This window comes from Mesoplodon densirostris, chromosome 4 (assembly GCF_025265405.1).
Source record: "Mesoplodon densirostris isolate mMesDen1 chromosome 4, mMesDen1 primary haplotype, whole genome shotgun sequence".
NCBI classification, from domain to species: Eukaryota; Metazoa; Chordata; class Mammalia; order Artiodactyla; family Ziphiidae; genus Mesoplodon; species Mesoplodon densirostris.
Window position 1 is genome coordinate 51,823,336 of NC_082664.1, and position 20,216 is coordinate 51,843,551.

General features: G+C 42.6%; 2 protein-coding genes across 3 annotated transcripts in view; one reads left to right on the plus strand and one right to left on the minus strand.

The window, feature by feature from the left end:
* L2HGDH (L-2-hydroxyglutarate dehydrogenase) overlaps positions 1–20,216 on the plus strand; it is a 99,828-nt gene that overhangs the window by 23,301 nt on the left and 56,311 nt on the right. The window contains exon 5 of one of the 2 annotated variants that reach the window (XM_060096247.1): positions 13,510–14,261. The exons of the other annotated variant lie outside the window; for it this stretch is intronic. Coding sequence (XP_059952230.1) covers positions 13,510–14,202 — 693 coding nt within the window. The 3' untranslated portion in view covers positions 14,203–14,261. Of the gene's footprint in view, positions 1–13,509; positions 14,262–20,216 lie in introns of those variants that run through there. 2 annotated transcript variants of the gene reach the window in all.
* LOC132489166 (melanoma-associated antigen B4-like) lies at positions 18,420–19,460 on the minus strand. The gene has a single exon (XM_060098100.1). The coding sequence runs from the start codon at positions 19,458–19,460 to the stop codon at positions 18,420–18,422; it is 1,041 nt and encodes a 346-aa protein (XP_059954083.1).

Here is a 20,216-nt window from a genome sequence, read left to right on the forward strand (position 1 = left end):
GATTCTTAGTCTTAATGTAATCATTCAATCAATTTATGCATATATTTCTCTTTTATGCTTAGTGCTTTTTTGTACTCTGAGAAATCTTTGCCTATTTCAGCATCAGGAAGATATTCTCCTATGCTTTTTTTCTAAAAGCTATGTTGTTTTACCTTTCGAATTTAGATCTACCATCAATTTGGAATTGATTTTTGTTTATGGTATAAGATGGGGTCAAGGTACACTTTTTTCCCCTCATATGTAGATATCCAGTTAGCCTAGCACCATTTATCAAAAAGACATTATTTCCCCACTGCACTGCAGTGTTACCTTTGTGATACCAGGTGACTATATATAGGTGGGCTCTATGTCTGGACTCTCTTCTCTTCTGTTGTCTCTTCTTGTACCACTACCATAATGTCTTAGTTACTATAGCTTTTCAATAGGTCTATACATCTGGTTGAGTAAGTCTTTCAATATTGTTCTTCTTCAACATTGTATTGCCTATTCTTGGATCTTTGCATTTCCATATACATTTTAGGTCCACAAGATAACCTGTTGTGATTTCGATTGAGATTGCACTGAATATGTAGGTTGACATATTTGCAGACAGTTGACATATTTACAATATTGAATCTTCCAATCCATGAACATGGATCACTCCATTTATCTGAATCTTTAATTTATTGAAAAAAATGTATTACAGTTTTCAGTGTAGAGGTCTTACATGTCTCTTAGATTTATTTCTAGGTATTTGATTTTTTATACTCTCATAAATAGTATTGTTATTTAAAGTTTATTTTCTACTTATACATTACAGATATATGGAAATCAAACTGGTTTTTGACCATGTATTCATCTTGCTTGTTGAATTCACTTATTGATTCTAATAGTTTGTCTATAAGTTCTTTTTTTTTTTTTTTTTTGGCCACACCATATGGCATGTGGGATCTTAGTTCCCCAACCAGGGATCGAACCCATGCCCCCTGCAGTGGAAGTGTGAAGTCTTAACCACTGGACCACCAGGGAAGTCCCAATTCTTTTGTATTTTCTATGTACAATCGTGTCATCTGCAAATAATAACTTATTTCTTCCTTTCCAACCCATATACTTGTCTGGCTCAATATTTAATGCTAGCATATATTGTTTTGTATGTGTTTCTTGTTTGTTTGTTTTTACAGGCTGCTTCAAATCCTTTCACAAAAAGACAAGATAGAAATAGATTTTTTTCCCTTGTTATCTGTAGTTGTGCAGTTAAAGTTAGATGAAAATATTTGATTTTCTTAATTAGTATAAAGTTCCCAAGAGACTAGGAATCCAAATAGTGTTAAATGAGTTCTTCCTGCAGAGAAAGTCATAGCATCTTCAACTCCAGAAAACCTCACCTTTCCCTCCCCTCAGACTCAGTCAGAATAATCAAAGTTTTTAGCTTGGGGGAGTAGGTCTTCTTCTCCCTTTTCCTCTCCCCATGTATTTCTTATCTCTCTGAGATAGTGAATGAATGACTAATTTTTTTTAAAAAAGAAGACACCTTCACTGAATATCTAATTTTGGCTATTTCTTTCAGGCCTTGGGCAACTGCTACATGGTCTTAAGCCAGGATTGGCAAACTATGGCCTGTGGGCCAAATCCAGCCCACCACATATTTTTAAAGACCTATAAGCTGTTTTAAATGGTTGAAAAAATTAAAAGAAGAATAATATTCTGTGACACATGAAAATTATATGAAACTCAAATATCAGTGTCCACAAATAAATTTTTATTGGAGTACAATCATACTTATTCATTTATGTGTTGTCTATGGCTGCTTTTGTGCCAAACAGCCAACTCGAGTAATTGAAACAGAGATCCTAAGCCTCACATGGGCAAAAATATTTACTATCTGGCCCTCTACAGAAAAGATTACCAACTCCTGATCAAACAGTAGGGAGCCACTGAAGGATTTAGGCAAGAAAGTGATATGCAAACTGTGCTAATTTAGGAAGGTTAATCAAGTTCTGGTACCTAGGATGGAATTGGACATGGCAGAGAGGGGAGCCTTGAGGTGGGAGGTCAAAGCCATTTATATTTATTTTTGGAAGGCAGCTATGCTCACTATGATACCATCAACACCACTTATTTATAGTTATTTTTAGAATACCTGATTTCTTTCTGCTACTCTTGAATATCATAGGTTAGTAATTTCTAGACTTCAGGGAATTTTGACATATTATTCTTTATTTTATCTCACTATATTCTGTCTTTTTTTTTTTCCATAAAGTAGGATCTGACATAAGGTGAGCAGCAGAATGTGGTGGCTGAGAAGCCAGACAGACATAGATTTAAATCTCATACCTGCCTATTTAACAGCTGTTTACCTTGAGTGGGTTAAAATTGTTCTAAACCTCAGATTCCTCATTTGTAAAATGCAGGTTGTTCTGAGAATTAAATACAGTGATATATGTAAGGCATCCAGCATATTTTAATCCTCAAGAAGTGGTAGATGTTATTTTGGGCTTATTTAAGCAGTAATTCTAGTGAATTCAAATTGGTTTTGTTTGAGATACTTGGCGACTTTTCATGAAATCTGTTAAGATAACTTAGTTATGTTTGTTCTTTTCCTCCTGCTTTACATTTTCCCCTTTTCCTGATGCTTTGCTTGTAACTCAATTTTTTATTCTGTTTATTTCATTTAAGCCATATGAATTCCTCTGCAGAGTAAAATAGGCTATTTAAAAACATTGTAGAGAGATCCTAGGATATCTTTAAACCAGGGTTGTGAATAACTCATATAAGAACTTGTATTAGTCAGTTGGGACTGCTGCAACAAAGTACCGTGAACCAGTTAGCTTATAAATGTCAGATATTTATTTCTCACAGTTCTAGAGGCTGGAAGTCTGAGATCAAGGCTCTGGAAGATTTGATGTCTGGTGAGGACCCACTTCCTGTTTCATAGACCATCTTCTTGCTGTGTTCTCACATGGCATAAGGGGTAAGGGAACTCTCTGGAGTCTCTTTTCTGAAGGCAGTAATCCCATTCATGAGGCCTCCATCCTCATGACCTAATCACTTCTGAAAGGCCCCACCTCCAAATACCATCACATGGGTCATTAGGTTTCAACATATGAATTTTGGAGGCACACAGACGTTCAGTCTATAGCAGAACTGGTTATTTAGACTGATGCCATACTTAAGGGGGAAAGATACTAGTATTAAAGAGATTAGGAGATTGGTTCAATATGGCAGAGTAGAAGGACGTGCTCTCACTCCCTCTTGTGAGAGCGCTGGAATCACAACTAACTGCTGAACAATCATCAACCGGAAGACACTGGAACTCACCAAAAAAGATACCCCACATCCAAAGACAAAGGAGAAGCCACAATGAGATGGTAGGAGGGGCACAATCACAATAAAATCAAATCCCATAACTGCTAGGTGGTGACTCACAAACTGGAGAACACTTATACCACAGAAGTCCACCCACTGGAGTGAAGGTTCTGAGCCCCACATCAGGCTTCCCTGGGGGTCTGGCAACTAGAGGAGGAAATCCTAGAGAATCAGACTTTGAAGGCTAGTGAGATTTGATTGCGGGACTTCGACAGGACTGGGGGAAACAGAGACTCCACTCTTGGAGGGCACGCACAAAGTAGTGTGCACATCGGGACCCAGGGGAAGGAGCAGTGACCCCATAGGAGACTGAACCAGACCTACCTGCTAGTGTTGGAGTGTCTCCTGCAGAGGTGGGGGGTGGCTCTGTCTCACTGTGAGGACAAGGACACTGGCAGCAGAAGTTTTGGGAAGTACTCCTTGGTGTGAGCCTTCCCAGAGTCCGCCATTAGCCCTACAAAAGAGCCCAGGTAGGCTCCAGTGTTGGGTCGCCTCAGGCCAAACAACCAGCAGGGAGGGAACCCAGCCCCACCCATCAGCAGAGAAGTGGATTAAAGTTTTATTGAGCTCTGCCCACCCGAGCAACAGCCAGCTCTACCCACCACCAGTCCCTCCCATCAGGAAACTTGCACAAGCCTCTTAGATAGCCTCATCCACCAGAGGGCAGACAGCAGAAGCAAGAACTACAGTCCTGCAGCCTGTTGAACAAAAACCACATTCACAGAAAGATAGACAAGATGAAAAGGCAGAGGGCTATGTACCAGATGAAGGAACAAGATAAAACCCCAGAAAAACTACTAAATGAAGTGGAGATAGGCAACCTTCCAGAGAAAGAATTCAGAATAATGATAGTGAAGATGATCTAGGACCTCGGAAAAAGAATGGAGGCAAAGATCAAGAAGATGCAAGAAATGTTTAAGGAAGACGTAGAAGAATTACAGTACAAACAAACAGAGATGAACAATACAATAACTGAAATGAAAAATACACTAGAAGGAATCAGTAGCAGAATAACTGAGGCAGAAGAACAGATAAGTGACCTGGAAGACAGAATGGTGGAATTCACTGCTGCGGAACAGAATAAAGAAAAAAGAATGAAAAGAAATGAAGACAGCCTAAGAGACCTCTGGGACAACATTAAACACACCAACATTCGCATTATAGGGGTCCCAAAAGGAGAAGAGAGAGAGAAAGGACCTGAGAAAACATTTGAAGAGATTATAGATGAAAACTTCCCTAACATGGGAAAGGAAATAGCCACCCAAGTCCAGGAAGCACAGAGAGTGCCATACAGGATAAACCTAAGGAGAAACATGCCAAGACACATAGTAATCAAATTGGCAAAAAAACTGGCAAAAATTAAAGACAAAGAAAAATTATTGAAAGCAGCAAGGGAAAAATGAAAAGTAACATACAAGGGAACTCCGATAAGGTTAACAGCTGATTTCTCAGCAGAAACTACAAGCCAGAAGGGAGTGGCATGACATATTTAAAGTGATGAAAGGGGAGAGCCTACAACCAAGATTGCTCTACCTGCCAAGTATCTCACCCAGATTTGATGCAGAAATCAAAGGCTTTACAGACAAACAAAAGCTAAGAGAATTCAGCACCACCAAACCAGCTCTACAACAAATACTAAAGAAACTTCTCTAAGTGGGAAACACAAGAGAAGAAAAAGACCTACAAAAACAAATCCCCCCAAATTAAGAAAATGGTAATAGGAACATACATATTGATAATTACCTTAAATGTGAATGGATTAAATGCTCCAAACAAAAGACACAGTCTTGCTGAATGGATACAAAAATAAGACTCATATATATATGTATAATATATATGGGTCTTATTTTATATATATATATATATATATATATATATATGCTGTGTACAAGAGACCCACTTCAGACCTAGCGACACATACAGACTGAAGTGAGGGACTGGAAAAAGATATTCCATGCAAATGGAAATCAAAAGAAAGCTGGAGTAGTAATACTCATATCAGACAAAATAGACCTTAAAATAAAGAATGTTACAAGAGACAAGGAAGGATACACATAATGATCAAGGGCTCAATCCAAGAAGAAGATATAACAATTATAAATATATATGCACCCAACTTAGGAGCAATATACGGCAACTGCTAACAGCTCTAAAAGAGGAAACAGACAGTAACACAATAATAGTGCGGGACTTTAACACCTCACTTACACCAATGGACAGATCATCCAAACAGAAAATTAATAAGGAAACACAACCTTTTAATGACACAATAGACCAGATAGATTTAATTGATATTTATAGGACATTCCATCCAAAAAACAGCAGATTACACTTTCTTCTCATCTGCACAGGGAACATTCCCCAGGATAGATCACATCCTGGGTCACAAATCAAACCTCAGTAAATTTAAGAAAATTGAAGTCATATCAAGCATCTTTTCTGACCACAACGCTATGAGATTAGAAATCAATTACAGGGAAAAAGACGTAAAAAACGCAAACACATGGAGGCTAACAGTACATTACTAAATAACCAAAAGATCACTAAAGAAATCAAAGAGGAACTCAAAAAATACCTAGAGACAAATGACAATGAAAACACGATAATCCAAAACCTATGGGATGCAGCAAAAGCAGTTCTAAGAGGGAAGTTTATAGCAATACAAGCCTACCTGAAGAAACAAGAAAAATCTCAAATAAACAATCTAATGTTATACCTAAAGGAACTAGAGGAAGAAGAACAAACAAAACCCAAAGTCAGCAGAAGGAAAGAAATCATAAAGATCAGAGCAGAAATACATGAAATACAAACAAAGACAGCAGTAGCAAAGATCAATAAAACTAAAAGCTGGTTCTTTGACAAGATTAACAAAATTGATAAACCATTAGCCAGACTTATCAAGAAAAAGAGGGAGAGGACTCAAATCAATAAGAAATGAAAAAAGAAGTTACAGCAGACACCACAGAAATACAAAGAATCCTAAGAGAGTACTACAAGCAACTCTATGCCAATAAAATGGACAGCGTGGAAGAAATGGACAAATTCTTAGAAAGGTATAACTTCCAAGACTGAACCAGGAAGAAATAGAAAGTATGAACAGACCAATCACAAGTAATGAAATTGAAACTGTGATTAAAAATCTTCCAACAAACAAAAGTCCAGGACCAGATGGCTTCACAGGTGAATTCTATCAAACATTTAGAGAAGAGCTAACACCTATCCTTCTCAAACTCTTCCAAAAAACTGTAGAAGGAAAACTCCCAAACTCATGCTATGTGGCCGTCCATCACCCTGATAACAAAACCAGACAAAGATACTACAAAAAAAGAAAATTACAGACCAATATCACTGATGAATATAGGTGCAAAAATCCTCAACAAAATACTAGCAAACAGAATCCAATAACACATTAAAAGGATCATACACCATAATCAAGTGGGATTTATCCTAGGGATTTGAGGATTCTTCAATATACGCAAATCAATCAATGTGATACACCATATTAACAGATTGAAGGATAAAAACCATATGATTACCTCAATAGATGCCGAAAAAGCTTTTGACAAAATTCAACACCCATTTATGATAACTCTCCAGAAAATGGGCATAGAGGGAACCTACCTCAACATAATAAAGGCCATATACAAAAACCCACAGCAAACATCGTTCTCAATGGTGAAAAACTGAAAGCATTTCCTCTAAGATCAGGAACAAGATCCTGATGTCCACTCTCACCACTGTTATTCAACATAGTTTTTGAAGTCCTAGCCACGGCAGTCAGAGAAGAAAAAGAAATAAAAGGAATTGAAATTGGAAAGAAGAAGTAAAACTGTCACTGTTGCAGATGCCATGATACTACATGTAGAGAATCCTAAAGATGCCACCAGAAAACTAGGAGAGCTAATCGATGAATTTGGTAAAGATGCAGGATACAAAATTAATGCACAGAAATCTCTTGCATTCCTATACCCTAATGATGAAAAATCTGAAAGAGAAATTAAGGAAACACGCCCATTTACCATTGCAACAAAAAGAATAAAATACCTAGGGAAACAAAAGACCTGTATGCAGAAAACTATAAGACAATGATGAAAGAAATTAAAGATGATACAAACAGATAGAGAGATATACCATGCTCTTGGATTGGAAGATTCAATATTGTGAAAATGACTATACTACTGAAAGCAATCTACAGATTCAGTGCGATCCCTATCAAATTACCAATGGCATTTTTTACAGAGCTAGAACAAAAAATCTTAAAATTTGTATGGAGACACAAAAGACCCCGAATAGCCAAAGCGGTCTTGAGGGGAAAAAACGGAGCTGGAGTAATTAGATTCCCTGACTTCAGACTATACTACAAAGCTACAGTAATGAAGACAATATGGAAGATGCGGAGATCACCTTCCTCCCCACGGATACACCAGAAATACAGCTACACGTGGAACAACTCCTACAGAACACCTACTGAACGCTGGCAGAAGACCCCAGACCTCCCAAAAGGCAAGAAACTCCCCACATACCTGGGTAGGGCAAAGCGGAGAGATTCCCGCACAGAGGATCGGTGCCGAGCGGCACTCACCAGCCCGAGGGGCTTGTCTGCTCGCCCGCTGGGGTGGGCGGCGCTGGAAGCTGAGGCTCAGGCTTCGGTCAGAGCGCAGGGAGAGGACTGGGGCTGGCGGCGAGAACTCAGCCTGAAGGGGGCTAATGTGCCACAGCTAGCCGGCAGGGAGTCCAGGAAAACTCTGGAGCTGCCGAAGAGGCAAGAGACTTTTTCTTCCCTCTTGGTTTCCTGGTGCGCGAGGAGAGGGGATTAAGAGCGCTGCTTAAAGGGGCTCCACAGACGGGCGCGAGTCACGACTGAAAGCGCGGAGCCCAGTGACGGGCGTGGGACGCTGGGGCTGCTGCTGCCGCCGCCAAGAAGCCTGTGTGCGAGCGCAGGTCACTGTCCACACTGCCCTTCCGGGAGCCTGTGCAGCCCGCCACTGCCGGGGTCCCAGGATCCAGGGGTGGCTTCCCTGGGAGAACGCACGGCGCGCCTCGGGCTGGTGCAACGTCACGCCAACCTCTGCTGCTGCAGGCTCGCCCCGCACTCCGTGCCCCTCCCTCCCGCCCGGCCTGAGTGAGCCAGAGTCCCCGAAGAGGCTGCTCCTTTAACCCTGTCCTGTCTGAGCGAAGAACAGACACCCTCCGGTGACCTACACGCAGAGGCTGGGCCAAATCTAAAGCTGAGACCCAGGAGCTGTGAGAACAAAGAAGAGAAAGGGAAACCTCTCCCAGCAGCCTCAGAAGCAGCGGATTAAAGCTCCACAATCAACTTGATGTACCCTGCATCTGTGGAATACATGAATAGACAACAAATCATCCGAAACTGAGGAGCCAGGAGTCAGTGCTGTGCCTCTGAGGTGGGAGAGCCAACTTCAGGACACTGGTCCACAAGAGACCTCCCAGCTCCACATAATATCAAACGGCGAAAATCTTCCAGAGATCTCCATCTCAACAGCAGCACCCAGCTTCCTCAACGACCAGCAAGCTACAGTGCTGGACACCCTATGCCAAACAACTAGCAAGACAGGAACACAACGCCACCCATTAGCAGAGAGGTGGCCTAAAATCATAAAAAGTCCGCAGACACCCCAAAACACACCACCAGACGTGGACCTGCCCACCAGAAAGACAAGATCCAGCCTCATCCACCAGAACACAGGCACTAGTCCCCTCCACCAGGAAGCCTACACAACCCACTAAACCAACCTTAGCCACTGGGGACAGACACCAAAAACAACGGGAACTACGAACCTGCAGCCTGCAAAAAGGAGACCCCAAACACAGTAACATAAGCAAAATGAGAAGACAGAAAAACACACAGCAGGATAAGGAGCAAGATAAAAACCCACCAGACCTAACAAATGAAGAGGTAATAGGCAGTCTACCTGAAAAAGAATTCAGAATAATGATGGTAAAGATGATCCAAGATTCTATTTCCCAGATCCAAAATCTTGGAAATAGAATAGACAAAATGCAAGAAACAGTTAACAAGGACCTAGAAGAACTAAAGATGAATCAAGCATCGATTAAAAACACAATACGTGAAATAAAAAATACTCTAGATGGGATCAAGAGCAGAATAACTGAGGCAGAAGAACGGATAAGTGAGGTGGAAGATAAAATAGTGGAAATAACTGCTGCAGAGCAAAATAAAGAAAAAAGAATGAAAAGAACAGAGGACAGTCTCAGAGACCTCTGGGACAACATTAAACGCACCAACATTCGAATTATAGGGGTTCCAGAAGAAGAAGAGAAAAAGAAAGGGACTGAGAAAATATTTGAAGAGATTATAGTTGAAAACTTCCCTAATATGGGAAAGGAAATAGTTAATCAAGTCCAAGAGGCACAGAGAGTCCCATACAGAATAAATCCAAGGAGAAATACGCCAAGACACATATTAATCAAACTGTCAAAAACTAAACACAAAGAAATCATATTAAAAGCAGCAAGGCAAAAACAACAAATAACACACAAGGGAATCCCCATCAGGATAACAGCTGATCTCTCAGCAGAAACTCTACAAGCCAGAAGGGAGTGGCAGGACATAATTAAAGTGATGAAGGAGAAAAACCTGCAACCAAGATTACTCTACCCAGCAAGGATCTCATTCAGATTTGATGGAGAAATTAAAACCTTTACAGACAAGCAAAAGCTGAGAGAGTTCAGCACCACCAAACCAGCTTTACAACAAATGCTAAAGGAACTTCTCTAGGCAAGAAACACAACAGAAGTAAAAGACCTACAATAACGAACCCAAAACAATTAAGAAAATGGGAATAGGAACATACATATCAATAATTACCTTAAATGTAAATGGACTAAATGCTCCCACCAAAAGACACAGATTGGCTGAATGGATACAAAAACAAGACCCATATATATGCTGTCTACAAGAGACCCACTTCAGACCTAGAGACACATACAGACTGAAAGTAAGGGGATGGCAAAAGATATTCCATGCAAATGGAAACCAAAAGAAAGCTGGAGTAGCAATTCTCATATCAGACAAAATAGACTTTAAAATAAAGACTACTAGAAGAGACAAAGAAGGACACTACATAATGATCAAGGGATCGATCCAAGAAGAAGATATAACAATTGTAAATATTTATGCACCCAACATTGGAGCACCTCAATACATAAGGCAAATACTAACAGCCATAAAAGGGGAAATCGACAGTAACATATTCATAGTAGGGGACTTTTAACATCCCACTTTCGCCAACGGACACATCATCCAAAATGAAAATACATAAGGAAACACAAGCTTTAAGTGATACATTAAACAAGATGGACTTAATTGATATTTATAGGACATTCCATCCAAAAACAACAGAATACACATTTTTCTCAAGTGCTCATGGAACATTCTCCAGGATAGATCATATCTTGGGTCACAAATCAAGCCTTGGTAAATTTAAGAAAGTTGAAATTGTATCAAGTATCTTTTCCGACCACAATGCTATGAGACTAGATATCAATTACAGGAAAAGATCTGTAAAAAATACAAGCACATGGAGGCTAAACAATACACTACTTAATAAGGAAGTGATCACCGAAGAAATCAAAGGGAAAATTTAAAAATACCTAGAAACAAATGACAATGGAGACACGACGACCCAAAACCTATGGGATGCAGCAAAAGCAGTTCTAAGAGGGAAGTTTATAGCAATACAATCCCACCTTAAGAAACAGGAAACATCTCGAGCAAACAACCTAACCTTGCACCTAAAGCAATTAGAGAAAGAAGAACAAAAACATCCCAAAGTTAGCAGAAGGAAAGGAATCATAAAAATCAGATCAGAAATAAATGAAAAAGAAATGAAGGAAACGATAGCAAAGATCAATAAAACTAAAAGGTGGTTCTTTGAGAAGATAAACAAAATTGATAAACCATTAGCCAGACTCATCAAGAGAAAAAGGGAGAAGACTCAAATCAATAGAATTAGAAATGAAAAAGGAGAAGTAACAACTGACACTGCAGAAATACAAAAGATCATGAGAGATTACTACAAGCAACTCTATGCCAATAAAATGGACAACCTGGAAGAAATGGACAAATTCTTAGAAATGCACAACCTGCCAAGACTGAATCAGGAAGAAATAGAAAATATGAACAGACCAATCACAAGCACTGAAATTGAAACTGTGATAAAAAATCTTCCAACAAACAAAAGCCCAGGACCAGATGGCTTCACAGGCGAATTCTATCAAGCATTTAGAGAAGAGCTAACACCTATCCTTCTGAAACTCTTCCAAAATATAGCAGAGGGAGGAACACTCCCAAACTCATTCTACGAGGCCACCATCACCTTGATACCAAAACCAGACAAGGATGTCACAAAGAAAGAAAACTACAGGCCAATATCACTGATGAACATAGATGCAAAAATCCTCAACAAAATACTAGCAAACAGAATCCAACAGCACATTAAAAGGATCATACACCATGATCAAGTGGGGTTTATTCCAGGAATGCAAGGATTCTTCAATATATGCAAATCAATCAACGTGATACACCATATTAACAAACTGAAGGAGAAAAACCATATGATCATCTCAATAGATGCAGAGAAAGCTTTCGACAAAATTCAACACCCATTTATGATAAAAACCCTGCAGAAAGTAGGCACAGAGGGAACTTTCCTCAACATAATAAAGGCCATATATGACAAACCCACAGCCAGCATCGTCCTCAATGGTGAAAAACTGAAACCATTTCCACTAAGATCAGGAACAAGACAAGGTTGCCCACTCTCACCACTCTTATTTAACATAGTTTTGGAAGTTTTAGCCACAACAATCAGAGAAGAAAAGGAAATAAAAGGAATCCAAATCGGAAAAGAAGAAGTAAAGCTGTCACTGTTTGCAGATGACATGATACTATACATAGAGAATCCTAAAGATGCTACCAGAAAACTACTAGAGCTAATCAATGAATTTGGTAAAGTTGCAGGATACAAAATTAATGCACAGAAATCTCTGGCATTCCTATATACTAATGATGAAAAATCTGAAAGTGAAATCAAGGAAACACTCCCATTTACCATTGCAACAAAAAGAATAAAATATCTAGGAATAAACCTACCTAAGGAGACAAAAGACCTGTATGCAGAAAATTATAAGACACTGATGAAAGAAATTAAAGATGATACAAATAGATGGAGAGATGTACCATGTTCTTGGACTGGAAGAATCAACATTGTGAAAATGACTCTACTACCCAAAGCAATCTACAGATTCAATGCAATCCCTATCAAACTACCCCTGGCATTTTTCACAGAACTGGAGCAAAAAATTTCGCAATTTGTATGGAAACACAAAAGACCCCGAATAGCCAAAGCAATCTCTTTTTTTTTTTTTCTTATTTACCATGATTTAATTTTCAAACAGTTTGAATAACCTAAGCAAAGCTAGGGATATATTCTTTAATTTTACAAGCAAAGAGAAAGAGAAGAAGGCAAACTAAGAATTAACCAGCTTTTACTTTTGTATCACCATTTTGAGATCCCAAATATTTTGTGGGATTCTTTCTCATTTCCATGAAAAATCCTATTCCAATGCCATGTTACCTTGTTCTGTAGCAAAAGGAAAATAGTGAAGGCTTTTCAGGGTTTTTTTACAAATAGCAAACTCTTAATCTTAAAACTGAACATCAATAAACATGACATCCATGACATTAATACACTTTGATTCTGAAGCAAAATAAACCTTCAATGCAGTAATAACATTTGAAAAGATACTAAACATCTCTATCATAAATCTATCTAGCATCTCTCTACCTACTTATCTACCTATCATCTGTCTATCTTTAACTAGGTATTCTTCATATGGAAAGAAGAAAAAAAGATATATATTTTATTAAAACTAACTGCACCTAAACTACCATACTACTTAAAACTGTAAGAACATATTGTTCCCTCAACCAATACTATTCTGCACTATTTAGGAGCTTGACTGCTCTCTTCCAAAACAAAGTGAGCAATCTGCCCGCTGCCTCCCTCCCTACATGTGGGAGGGGCTGCGGGCCTTGGCCCTGGAAGGTGCTCTGCGCTCAGCAACAGCTACAGCCCCGGCCGCGGCTCTCACTCCTGCTCTCTCTACCTCATCTTTCAGAGCCTCCTCATAGAGATCTGCGAAGGCCCTGGGGACGGTATCATTGATCTTGGCCAGAAACTCCAGCACTTTCATCTTGCTGGTTTCAGCGCAGGCTCTCGGGCCCCACAGGAACACATAGCGTGGAGGATCGCTGTTGGGCACCTGGAGGTACGTCAGGTACTTCTGCTGCACGAAATCTTTGATGAGCCCACTGGGCTCCCCAGAGATCGAGTGCCTCCTCCCAGCATACAAACCCAACGCATTGAGGAATTCCCAGAGCTCCTCCTCGGTGGCCCGGTTGCCCTTCGTGAAGATCTTGCTCAGGACAGTTATCAGGAAACAGGCCGTGCGCAGCCCCGACACACCACTCGGATTTCCCTCGCTGGGGAGGCCCAGCTTGCTGAGGGTGTAGGAGTGACTGCTGGGGTTGACTTCCTTCAGCTCGAGGTCAAAGACCAGCTCCATGTACTCAGAGGCTCTCCTGAGGATCTCAGGGAAGTGCTTCTTGTACTTCCTGTTGACAATCTTCAGCAGTGTAGCCTTCGGGATGGGCTCCTTCGTCTTGTACTTCTCCAGCAGGAACTGCTCCAACTCGCAGACATTCCTGGTCAGAGGATCACTGTAAGTGCTGTGAATGGAAGGTGCTGCCTGGGCGGTACTTGCACTTTTCTCATCTTGGCTCCGGGCACCCTCTTCAGATCCTGGGCATGAAACCCCTGCATCACGAGAGCTAGTGGCTGGGGCTCCCTGAGGCTCCTGGTGAGTGCCAGCAGCAGGGGAGCTTGGGGAAGTACCCCGAGAAACAGAAGCGGGGCAGGAGGGCGACTCTTCTATCTCTGCCACCGCCGCCACCTCAGTGGCCTGGGCACCCTTGAGACTCTGAGTCTCCCCCCGGGCCTGGGGTCGTTTCTCCTGGGCATGGCGCTTCCTCTTCTGGCCCCGAGGCATGATGACAGAGGTCAGGGCCAGCAGGCGGGAGTGTGGGCAGGAAGGCAGGCAACGAGGGCACCCTTGCCGAACAGCAGCTCTCAACAATGGCCGCCACAGCATGCGTTGGAGGACGTCACATCGCCAAAGCAATCTTGAGAACGAAAAATGGAGCTGGAGGAATCAGGCTCCCTGACTTCAGGCTATACTACAAAGCTACAGTAATCAAGACAGTATGGTACTGGGACAAAAACAGAAAGATAGATCAATGGAACAGGATAGAAAGCCCAGAGGTAACCCCACACACATATGGTCACCTTATCTTTGATAAAGGAGGCAGGAGTGTACAGTGGAGAAAGGACAGTCTCTTCAATAAGTGGTGCTGGGAAAACTGGATAGGGACATGTAAAAGTATGAGATTAGATCACTCCCTAACACCATACACAAAAATAAGCTCAAAATGGATTAAAGACCTAAATGTAAGGCCAGACACTATCAAACTCTTAGAGGAAAACATAGGAAGAACATTTTTTGACATAAATCACAGCAAGATCTTTTTTTGATCCACCTCCTAGAGTAATGGAAATAAAAACAAAAATAAACAAATGGGACCTAATGAAACTTAAAAGCTCTTGCCGGGCTTCCCTGCTGGCGCAGTGGTTGGGAGTCCGCCTGCCGATGCAGGGGATGTTGGTTCGTGCCCCGGTCCGGGAAGATCCCACATGCCACGGAGCCGCTGGGCCCGTGAGCCATAGACGCTGAGCCTGTGCGTCCGGAGCCTGTGCTCCGCAACGGGAGAGGCCACAACAGTGAGAGGCCCGTATACTGCAAAAAAAAAAAAAAAAAAAAAACCTAAAAATAGAGAGTAAGACGCGGAGATCACCTTCCTCCCCACAGATACACCAGAAATACAGCTACACGTGGAACAACTCCTACAGAACACCTACTGAACACTGGCAGAAGACCCCAGACCTCCCAAAAGGCAAGAAACTCCCCACATACCTGGGTAGGGCAAAGCGGAGAGATTCCCGCACAGAGGATCGGTGCTGAGCGGCACTCACCAGCCCGAGAGGCTTGTCTGCTCCCCCGCCGGGGCGGGCGGCGCTGGAGCTGAGGCTCGGGCTTCGGTCAGAGCGCAGCGAGAGGACTGGGGCTGGCGGCGAGAACTCAGCCTGAAGGGGGCTAATGTGCCACAGCTAGCCGGGAGGGAGTCCGGGAAAACTCTGGAGCTGCCGAAGAGGCAGGAGACTTTTTCTTCCCTCTTGGTTTCCTGGTGCGCGAGGAGAGGGGATTAAGAGCGCCGCGTAAAGGAGCTCCAGAGATGGGCGCGAGTCTCGGCTGAAAGCGCGGAGCCCAGAGACGGGCGTGGGACGCTGGGGCTGCTGCTGCCGCCGCCAAGAAGCCTGTGTGCGAGCGCAGGTCACTGTCCACACCGCCCTTCCGGGAGCCTGTGCAGCCTGCCACTGCCGGGGTCCCGGGATCCAGGGGCGGCTTCCCTGAGAGAACGCACGGCGCGCCTCGGGCTGGTGCAACGTCACGCCGACCTCTGCCGCTGCAGGCTCGCCCCGCACTCCGTGCCCCTCCCTCCCGCCGGGCCTGAGTGAGCCAGAGCCCCCGAAGAGGCTGCTCCTTTAACCCTGTCCTGTCTGAGCGAAGAACAGACGCCCTCCGGCGACCTACACGCAGAGGCGGGGCCAAATCCAAAGCTGAGACCCAGGAGCTGTGAGAACAAAGAAGAGAAAGGGAAACCTCTCCCAGCAGCCTCAGAAGCAGCGGATTAAAGCTCCACAATCAACTTGATGTACCCTGCATCTGTGGAATACATGAATAGACAACAAATCATCCCAAATTGAGGAGCCAGGAGTCAGTGCTGTGCCTCTGAGGTGGGAGAGCCAACCTCAGGACACTGGTCCACAAGAGACCTCCCAGCTCCACATAATATCAAACGGCGAAAATCTTCGTAACAACTGACACTGCAGAAATACAAAAGATCATGAGAGATTACTACAAGCAACTCTATGCCAATAAATTGGACAACCTGGAAGAAATGGACAAATTCTTAGAAATGCACAACCTGCCAAGACTGAATCAGGAAGAAATAGAAAATATGAACAGACCAATCACAAGCACTGAAATTGAAACTGTGATAAAAAAATCTTCCAACAAACAAAAGCCCAGGACCAGATGGCTTCACAGGCGAATTCTATCAAGCATTTAGAGAAGAGCTAACACCTATCCTTCTGAAACTCTTCCAAAATATAGCAGAGGGAGGAACACTCCCAAACTCATTCTACGAGGCCACCATCACCTTGATACCAAAACCAGACAAGGATGTCACAAAGAAAGAAAACTACAGGCCAATATCACTGATGAACATAGATGCAAAAATCCTCAACAAAATACTAGCAAACAGAATCCAACAGCACATTAAAAGGATCATACACCATGATCAAGTGGGGTTTATTCCAGGAATGCAAGGATTCTTCAATATATGCAAATCAATCAACGTGATACACCATATTAACAAACTGAAGGAGAAAAACCATATGATCACCTCAATAGATGCAGAGAAAGCTTTCGACAAAATTCAACACCCATTTATGATAAAAACCCTGCAGAAAGTAGGCACAGAGGGAACTTTCCTCAACATAATAAAGGCCATATATGACAAACCCACAGCCAGCATCGTCCTCAATGGTGAAAAACTGAAACCATTTCCACTAAGATCAGGAACAAGACAAGGTTGCCCACTCTCACCACTCTTATTTAACATAGTTTTGGAAGTTTTAGCCACAACAATCAGAGAAGAAAAGGAAATAAAAGGAATCCAAATCGGAAAAGAAGAAGTAAAGCTGTCACTGTTTGCAGATGACATGATACTATACATAGAGAATCCTAAAGATGCTACCAGAAAACTACTAGAGCTAATCAATGAATTTGGTAAAGTTGCAGGATACAAAATTAATGCACAGAAATCTCTGGCATTCCTATATACTAATGATGAAAAATCTGAAAGTGAAATCAAGGAAACACTCCCATTTACCATTGCAACAAAAAGAATAAAATATCTAGGAATAAACCTACCTAAGGAGACAAAAGACCTGTATGCAGAAAATTATAAGACACTGATGAAAGAAATTAAAGATGATACAAATAGATGGAGAGATGTACCATGTTCTTGGACTGGAAGAATCAACATTGTGAAAATGACTCTACTACCCAAAGCAATCTACAGATTCAATGCAATCCCTATCAAACTACCCCTGGCATTTTTCACAGAACTGGAGCAAAAAATTTCGCAATTTGTATGGAAACACAAAAGACCCCGAATAGCCAAAGCAATCTCTTTTTTTTTTTTTCTTATTTACCATGATTTAATTTTCAAACAGTTTGAATAACCTAAGCAAAGCTAGGGATATATTCTTTAATTTTACAAGCAAAGAGAAAGAGAAGAAGGCAAACTAAGAATTAACCAGCTTTTACTTTTGTATCACCATTTTGAGATCCCAAATATTTTGTGGGATTCTTTCTCATTTCCATGAAAAATCCTATTCCAATGCCATGTTACCTTGTTCTGTAGCAAAAGGAAAATAGTGAAGGCTTTTCAGGGTTTTTTTACAAATAGCAAACTCTTAATCTTAAAACTGAACATCAATAAACATGACATCCATGACATTAATACACTTTGATTCTGAAGCAAAATAAACCTTCAATGCAGTAATAACATTTGAAAAGATACTAAACATCTCTATCATAAATCTATCTAGCATCTCTCTACCTACTTATCTACCTATCATCTGTCTATCTTTAACTAGGTATTCTTCATATGGAAAGAAGAAAAAAAGATATATATTTTATTAAAACTAACTGCACCTAAACTACCATACTACTTAAAACTGTAAGAACATATTGTTCCCTCAACCAATACTATTCTGCACTATTTAGGAGCTTGACTGCTCTCTTCCAAAACAAAGTGAGCAATCTGCCCGCTGCCTCCCTCCCTACATGTGGGAGGGGCTGCGGGCCTTGGCCCTGGAAGGTGCTCTGCGCTCAGCAACAGCTACAGCCCCGGCCGCGGCTCTCACTCCTGCTCTCTCTACCTCATCTTTCAGAGCCTCCTCATAGAGATCTGCGAAGGCCCTGGGGACGGTATCATTGATCTTGGCCAGAAACTCCAGCACTTTCATCTTGCTGGTTTCAGCGCAGGCTCTCGGGCCCCACAGGAACACATAGCGTGGAGGATCGCTGTTGGGCACCTGGAGGTACGTCAGGTACTTCTGCTGCACGAAATCTTTGATGAGCCCACTGGGCTCCCCAGAGATCGAGTGCCTCCTCCCAGCATACAAACCCAACGCATTGAGGAATTCCCAGAGCTCCTCCTCGGTGGCCCGGTTGCCCTTCGTGAAGATCTTGCTCAGGACAGTTATCAGGAAACAGGCCGTGCGCAGCCCCGACACACCACTCGGATTTCCCTCGCTGGGGAGGCCCAGCTTGCTGAGGGTGTAGGAGTGACTGCTGGGGTTGACTTCCTTCAGCTCGAGGTCAAAGACCAGCTCCATGTACTCAGAGGCTCTCCTGAGGATCTCAGGGAAGTGCTTCTTGTACTTCCTGTTGACAATCTTCAGCAGTGTAGCCTTCGGGATGGGCTCCTTCGTCTTGTACTTCTCCAGCAGGAACTGCTCCAACTCGCAGACATTCCTGGTCAGAGGATCACTGTAAGTGCTGTGAATGGAAGGTGCTGCCTGGGCGGTACTTGCACTTTTCTCATCTTGGCTCCGGGCACCCTCTTCAGATCCTGGGCATGAAACCCCTGCATCACGAGAGCTAGTGGCTGGGGCTCCCTGAGGCTCCTGGTGAGTGCCAGCAGCAGGGGAGCTTGGGGAAGTACCCCGAGAAACAGAAGCGGGGCAGGAGGGCGACTCTTCTATCTCTGCCACCGCCGCCACCTCAGTGGCCTGGGCACCCTTGAGACTCTGAGTCTCCCCCCGGGCCTGGGGTCGTTTCTCCTGGGCATGGCGCTTCCTCTTCTGGCCCCGAGGCATGATGACAGAGGTCAGGGCCAGCAGGCGGGAGTGTGGGCAGGAAGGCAGGCAACGAGGGCACCCTTGCCGAACAGCAGCTCTCAACAATGGCCGCCACAGCATGCGTTGGAGGACGTCACATCGCCAAAGCAATCTTGAGAACGAAAAATGGAGCTGGAGGAATCAGGCTCCCTGACTTCAGGCTATACTACAAAGCTACAGTAATCAAGACAGTATGGTACTGGGACAAAAACAGAAAGATAGATCAATGGAACAGGATAGAAAGCCCAGAGGTAACCCCACACACATATGGTCACCTTATCTTTGATAAAGGAGGCAGGAGTGTACAGTGGAGAAAGGACAGTCTCTTCAATAAGTGGTGCTGGGAAAACTGGATAGGGACATGTAAAAGTATGAGATTAGATCACTCCCTAACACCATACACAAAAATAAGCTCAAAATGGATTAAAGACCTAAATGTAAGGCCAGACACTATCAAACTCTTAGAGGAAAACATAGGAAGAACATTTTTTGACATAAATCACAGCAAGATCTTTTTTTGATCCACCTCCTAGAGTAATGGAAATAAAAACAAAAATAAACAAATGGGACCTAATGAAACTTAAAAGCTCTTGCCGGGCTTCCCTGCTGGCGCAGTGGTTGGGAGTCCGCCTGCCGATGCAGGGGATGTTGGTTCGTGCCCCGGTCCGGGAAGATCCCACATGCCACGGAGCCGCTGGGCCCGTGAGCCATAGACGCTGAGCCTGTGCGTCCGGA

Excerpts from the sequence above, each read along its gene's own strand:
- LOC132489166 (XM_060098100.1), bottom strand. The coding sequence starts at position 19,460 with ATGCCTCGGGGCCAGAAGAGGAAGCGCCATGCCCAGGAGAAACGACCC.